The following is a 7203-nucleotide window of genomic DNA, read 5'->3' as shown; positions in this document are numbered from 1 at the left end:
ATATATATATATATTTTTTACTCCTTTCTTATTTGACGCGTATATATTAAGCAGAAAGACGTGTTTGGAAATAGAAATCGGCGTTGCGATTGTCTGGATCGGGAAACGGGCATTTGGATCTTGGAAATAAAAATGTCTTGGCAACTTGCGCCCATAGAAACGGGTAACATATTGCAAGCGGTTAATGCGTGCGAATATCGACAACCATTCTCCCCAGCTGTGATTTTAATTAAGTTATCGACAGCTGCGCCCAACGCAAACGCGTCACGATCGTTCACCAAGAAAACCTATACATCTCGCGAAATCGTATCAAATCATGTTAACGTATGATCGGTTAATTTAATAAAAATAACTTTGTTATGTCCAGGATTATATTAATTCGTCTCAATATATATAATAATCGTAGGGGGAGAGAGAGAGAGAATTTTTAATTCTCCGAATCTTGCATCTCGACTTTCTTATTCAACGCTTCGAAACTTTGCGCGAAAAAGTATTATTTCCTTTTAAGAAGAGAAGTATTTCGATATTTATAAACACCGTAATGAATATAAATTGGTGCAAAAATTGGTACGGATAAACAACACGCAACTTTTAATTTTTAAAAGTTTCGTGGGAAACGTGGTGTAATATCCAGCTTGGAAGAATTTTATATAGATATATATTTTATATCAGATTTTTTTTTATCTCTTTCAGAATTTATTTCTCGTTCCTAGATTTCAATTTCAAGATAGGAATCTTTTCCCTCCGCCAGGAGACCACATAAAACAAAATCTGGAATAGTTTTGAAATAATTTTATTATTGAACATCCCTTGCAAATGATTTAATCGCGATAAATAGATTGTTCTAAGGACTTTGTGCATAAAATAATATCAAAGATACATTTAAGATTAATGTCCTAAGGATATTAGTCTAATTCAGGAACCAATTTTTAATCCAATATTTTTTAATTTATCCAATATTTTCTTTCTCTTTTTTAAATTAGGTAACGCGAATTGAATAAAACGGCGAATATTTCAAATATCGCGTATAAAATAATATCAAAGATACATTGAATATTGTTTTAAGGACATTAGTCTAATTCAGGAATATTTTTTTTCTTTTTTTAAATTATATACGCGACCGAATTGAATAAAACGACAAATATTTCAAATATCGCGTATAAAATAATATCAAAGATTGAAGAGATTGAAGATTGTTCTAAGGATATTAATCTAATTTAGGAACCAGTTTTTAATCCACCAATATTTTTTTTTCTTTTTAAATTATATACACGACCGAATTGAATAAAACGAATATTTCAAATGTCGTGTATAAAATAATATCAAAGATTGAAGAGATTGAAGATTGTTTTAAGGACATTAGTCTAATTCAGGAACCAATTTTTAATCCACTAATATTTTTTTTCTTTTTTTAAATTGAATAAAACGACAAATATTTCAAATGTCGCGTATAAAATAATATCAAAGATTGAAGAGATTGAAGATTGTTCTAAGGACATTAGTCTAATTCAGGAACCAATTTAATACAGCAATATTTTTTTCTCTTTTTAAATTATATACGCAATTAAATTGAATAAAACGACAAATATTTCAAATGTTGCATATAAAATAATATTAAAGATACATTGAAGATTGTTCTAAGAACATTAGTCTAATTCAGGAACCAATTTTTAATCCACCAATATTTTTTTTCTTTTTTTAAATTACATAACGCGACTGAATTGAATAAAACGAATATTTCAAATGTCGCGTATAAAATAATATCAAAGATTGAAGAGATTGAAGATTGTTCTAAGGACATTAGTCTAATTCAGGAACCAGTTTAATGCAGCAATATTTTTTTCTCTCTTTAAATTACGGGCTATTACGTACGCGACCGTGTTGAATAAAACGGTGAATGTATCAAGTGGTTATTTCTCCTTCGCCCTGTCACCAACGATACACGTACACCCGTTTTTCTTCGCCTATATCTTTTCACAAATTTATCCCTCGTGATCGTAAAACTGAACGTTCTTCGTTCACGAATAATTCCCTCGTTTGGCCATTAATTAGAGTAAGCTTCGACGAAGTGAGATCGATTGATATTTTTCTTTTTTTTTACGAACTTTATTAAATTGCCCGTATATTTTTGTTATCCGATATTGCTTTCCAATTTAGGAAGCGGGCCGCGTTTCATCACGGAGTCGACGAGCATCCTTCAGACAACTCGATAACAAAAGTTTAAATTTCAAACGAATAAATTGTTTCTCACCGCGCAAAGGAAGGAATTGCATCGCTACACGTGAGATTTATCTCGTTCGTTTATCTCGTTATTTATATATATATATATATATAAAAGAATACAGATTATTCAGAGAGCAATGTTCTAGAGCTTTTCTAAACGAGAAAAGTTTGCTTCATTTTTTAATTATCGAATTCCACGTCTTGATAAGTTGAAGAAAATATTTATAAGTTGGAGATTTGTTCTTTTTTATAAATAAATTTCACATTCTCACGAATGCAACGAATTCTCTGATATCGCAATGCTAAATTGTATTTACAATGTAATGCTTTGATAATGTTTCGAAAAAAAAAACAGCATCGATATTTCTTTGATTCTCGTCATGCATTGGAAGGAATTGCACCGTTGCACGTGAGATTTATCGTTCGTTTATCTCGTTATACGTTTATACACAAAAGTTTGCTTCATTTTTAATTATCGAATTCCACGTCTTGATAAACTTCGTTGAAAAAAATATTAGAGATTTGTTCTTTTTTATAAATAAATTCCATTCCATTATTTCACATTCTCACGAATTATAACGAATCTCTATATCGCAACACTAAATGTGCTTTGTTTCGAAAAAAAAAAAAAAAAAAGAAAACACCATCGATATTTTTCTTTCACATTTTAGAGCGATAAATCGTTATACCGATGTATCGAAACATCAAACTATCAGACATCGTACGCAAAATCGGCCTCAAAAAAACTTTGTCGAACGTGTTCTCGTGATTATCCCTAACACGACGAATAAAAATTTGCCCGTACTTCTCCTCAGGTGTTAGAGTGGAATGGAGTGTCTCTGGTGGATCGAAGCTTCGAGGAAGTGGTTCAAATAACAGAGCGGAACGACGATGTGGTCGATCTGGTGGTCGAGCATGTTGCCGACACGTAAGTAATAAGAATCGTTTCTCTACTCCACAAAAAAAAAAAAAAAAAAACAATTTCAAATTCGAAGGACAACGAAAATATACAATCATTAAAAAAAGATCAGTCATTCGCAATAATAGAAAAAAAAAAAAATCAGTGAAATTATTCCGCGATAGATAGCAAAAAGAAAGGAGAATAATAATATAACATAGTCGAGTCGAATTGCGAAAAGTAGTTAAACCGAATTGCTTTTATCATCGCTACTTTTACGTGACACGAATGTACGCAGCGGGGACCTGCCGGAGGATTTAGCCGCGGTACCATCTGGAAAAGTGCCGGGGAATCTGGGACTGCTGATGGGTGAGTACCGAATCGTCCGATATATGTGTGTGCGTGTGTGTACACGTGTACGGTGGGGAAAAAAGACGAATCGTTAGATTCGAGGAGGAGGAGGAGGAGGGTAGAGTGCATCGTCGGCTTTAAAATCGATAATTCGCACGGAGCGAGGAGGATTCGCTCGACTCGTGCACGCGCGCGTTTCGAGAGTGGAAAAAAAACGGGGGGAGGAGAGAGAGGAAAGAGTTGATTGTTTTGCGCTCGTCAGTAGCAGCTTGTTCGTCTTCTCGCGTATCAGGGATTAAACGTTCTCGTTTTCTTTCTTTCTTTTTTTTTTTTTTCCTCTCTCTTCCTTTCTTTTATCGCATCGTTCGAAAATCGACGAAGGGAATGAAAATAATCGCGATGGAACGTTCGATTCCAATTTGACTTTTCACAATTGTTGGAGATTTTTATTTTTTTTTTTTTTTTGAATACCGACGTGCCGATCGTTTCTGAGATTATATTAATATTATTGTTATTGTTGTTGTTGTTGTTGTTGTTGTTGTTGTTATTGCTTACGTTGACACGTGAAATGTATATTCTTTTTCAGAAGGGGAAACGGATAAAACGCCTTCATCACCGACGCGCAGGAAACTGCCAAAGACGCCGGTATAACGAGTTCATAAATTGACACATCTACGCGTGACCGTCTCCTCTCTTTCTTCTTTTTCTTTTTTTCTTCTTTTTTTTTCTTTTTTTTTTCTTCTTCTTTTCTCTTTCTTTCATTTCCACACGCAATGTACACGCATACGCATAAAACATATATACACACACACGGGAGAAGTTAAACCTCGATCAGACCGAGTTTAGTTGTTAGCCGAAAAGTGAAAGCGTCACAATAGCACCACTTTACCACTTTTAGAAAAAACCGGAAATAATCACCACCTCTCTCGGTCTTTCGCTTTGTACATGTATATACATTACTATATCTCATATAATGATGAATCCGTATCCGATGCGAGTACCGAGCCTTTACTTTACTTGTTACTTGTATGTGTGTGTGTGTGTGCGTGTGTGCGTTTAATCCAAACAATTATATACGACACGTGTATATCGGAACAATTAAAAAAAGGAAAAAAAACAAAAAAAAAATGGCGACAGCGATTTAACAACGAATGAAAAATGTTTCGATAATGTGATTCTCCACACGATTTTTCCACGGAAGGAATCGCCAAGGGAAATGGAATTTTTCCTCTCGATTTCTTTCGCCTCTCTCTTTATCTTTCATTCTATTTATCCAACGCTATTGGATCTATTTCGCTCTATATAATAATCCCCTCTCCTTGTAAACACGTCGACGCGTTTTGGAAAAGTTGTTTCGAATAAACAAATGTTTTTTTTCGAAAACTCTCTGCTTCGTGGAAAGTGGCTTCCCACTTTCGAATTGTCACGGGCCGCGGTCTTGCTGACATATTAAATTTGTACGGTGTGTACATGCACGGTCACGTCCTGTACATACGAGCTAGGCTAGGTGTAAATATTTATCGCGTTGATGCGCGAATCTCGCACTGAAACCGCGAATTGATGGAAATTGGAATACCACGCTTTTCGACGGAACGAGCACGATCACCGCGATTTTTCCTCGGTTACCGTGAAATTTCCAATTTTTTTCTTTTTTCTTTTTTTTTTTCTTTTTTTTTTTTTTTTTTTTTTTTTTTTTTTTTCGGCGCAGCTCGTTAAAGAGACGCGCGCGCCACGCCGCGCCTCGTACAGATATAATAACACCGGATACACGGAGACCAAATTTTGCACGTTTTGTATCCGAAAAAAGGGGGAGGGAAAAAAAAAATTATGCTTTGAAAATGTAGCAGAGATCAGTTTTTTTAACATATCGTTCATCGAACTCTGCAACGTTTACCATTTCCGATGGAAACGTTGCCTGAAAATGGCGCGATTCGATCAAAAAAATGGCAGGGAATATAAATAAACGAAAAAGAAAGATAAAACAAAGTACGAAAGATACTTTTACGCTACGCATTCTAATTACGAAAATCGTTAAAATATTTCGAACCATAGAAAAAGCTCCATCCTCCACCACTTTTTCACGACAAAAACATTCGATCGAATTTTAATACGAGCGTATTCACCGAATCTCGAAAATACATATCGACGCGTCAAGCGAAACAAAATTATTACACTCTCCGACCTACATATCGTTTATCGTTATACATATCTATTTTCATCAAATACAAATTTGATCCAAAAGCTCCAAAAATATTCACCTTTCGAACGAAGCAGAAGAGGCACGAAATTCATTCTTCTCTCGTCTTCTAATTCTTTTTTTTCTTCCTTTTTTTCCCCCTCTTTCTCGCGCGAAAGGAAATATCCCGTTCCATGGAAAAATCGCGAGGTATTCGGTTTTCGCAACGGATTTACGGAGGGCGTAGGCGAGGAATATAAATGGAGGTAAATCGCGACGTTTCCCGTAATTTCGTGTCTTTCCGATCGAGTTATCGGAAGGTTAACACGTATATCACGCTTTCAAATCGAATGTCTCGTTTTCGAAACGTGCGTCACGTGGATAACGTAATAATATTCCAGCATCGGCATCAGCGTTGGCTGAATTAATATTAGAGAGAACCACGAGAGAGAGAGAGAGAGAGAGAGAGAGAAATGACGAACGCTTGGTTGTAACGAGTAATAGAGGCGCTATTAGTCAAAGGATCACCCATACGCATCAGTGTAAAATCATAAATTGTCGGTCAAACTGTCGGCTTGCTTCATATAAACGAACTTTCCTCTTTGTTATATTATAACAATGTACACGTTCGAGCACGCTACACCTGTATACACCTGTGTAATCAAATATATGTATCTCTGTTCTTTTTTTTTCTCTCCTCTTCTTGGGGGTGGATCTGTAAATAATTATACAGGGTTTCTGACAATAGGTGTATAACGTCGTATATATAAATATATATATATAAAAGTAAGATAGATCGTCGTTAACAAGTACGTGGTAAAGTTTCAAAAAAGAGATTTCTTCCGGGAGATAGAACTTTTACCGGATTGAATATTTCTTTCTTTTTCATTTTCCATTCTCTTCTTTTCCTCGAGAAGAAAGAAAGAAAAAAAAGGGTTAAATATCTAATAATCTCGCAGTAACACCAACGATGGATTTCGTTCGTTATTTGGAAAGGCATCCGGTTCGATAATTCGGTCGAATTGCGCGGATCGATCGTTACGGCAAGAGGTAAAGCCAGAGGGAGAAGGAAGAAACGCGATATCTACTATTACTACTATATTACTACTATTACTAGCTGTACGCGTAGATATTTAATAAATCGACGAATTCTTGGGATTTTCTTTGTGAAAATTTTTTTCCTCGTTGCGAGAGCGATGTAGCTTCGTATTTTTTTTTTTTTTTCGTCGATCGAGGGAGAAAAATTAAATTTAAAATATTAGCGAATAGAATAGAGAGAGAGAGAGAGAGAGAAAGAAAAAAAATCGCGCTTTCTTTTCCGTCGAAAACTTTCAACTAGCTAGCTTCCAAGGGAAATATATTACACTTAAAAAATATATATATATACGAGTTGAAAAACGAGAAAAGATTTGTAAATTTCACGTTGAACTTTTGATCCGTAGAATTATTCTAAGTAAGCAGAGAGAAAGAGAGAGAGAGGGAGGGAGAGAATCGGAATAAAAAGTTTCGAGAGTTGCGTTCGTTTGGATCGATGTAATATTAAAATACGACACAG

General features: G+C 35.1%; 1 protein-coding gene and 1 long non-coding RNA gene across 11 annotated transcripts in view; one reads left to right on the top strand and one right to left on the bottom strand.

Moving 5' to 3' along the window:
- The window catches only part of LOC102675205, a 109605-nt gene that overhangs the window by 69111 nt on the left and 33291 nt on the right, over positions 1-7203 (bottom strand). The gene's annotated exons all lie outside the window — the stretch shown is intronic.
- LOC102674467 (regulating synaptic membrane exocytosis protein 1) overlaps positions 1-7203 on the top strand; it is a 138414-nt gene that overhangs the window by 107426 nt on the left and 23785 nt on the right. For all 8 annotated transcript variants that reach the window (XR_004150899.1, XR_004150900.1, XM_031511906.1 and 5 more), the window contains 3 exons: positions 3039-3151; positions 3420-3490; positions 4059-4117. Coding sequence is in view for 6 of the 8 variants with exons in the window: in XM_031511906.1 (XP_031367766.1) it covers positions 3039-3151; positions 3420-3490; positions 4059-4117 (243 nt within the window). In the remaining 2 variants the exon portion in view is untranslated. The remainder of the gene's footprint in view (positions 1-3038; positions 3152-3419; positions 3491-4058; positions 4118-7203) is intronic.

This window comes from Apis dorsata, unplaced genomic scaffold, assembly GCF_000469605.1.
Source record: "Apis dorsata unplaced genomic scaffold, Apis dorsata 1.3 scaffold_32, whole genome shotgun sequence".
NCBI classification, from domain to species: domain Eukaryota; kingdom Metazoa; phylum Arthropoda; class Insecta; order Hymenoptera; family Apidae; genus Apis; species Apis dorsata.
This window is presented reverse-complemented; position numbering and strand designations above follow the sequence as displayed.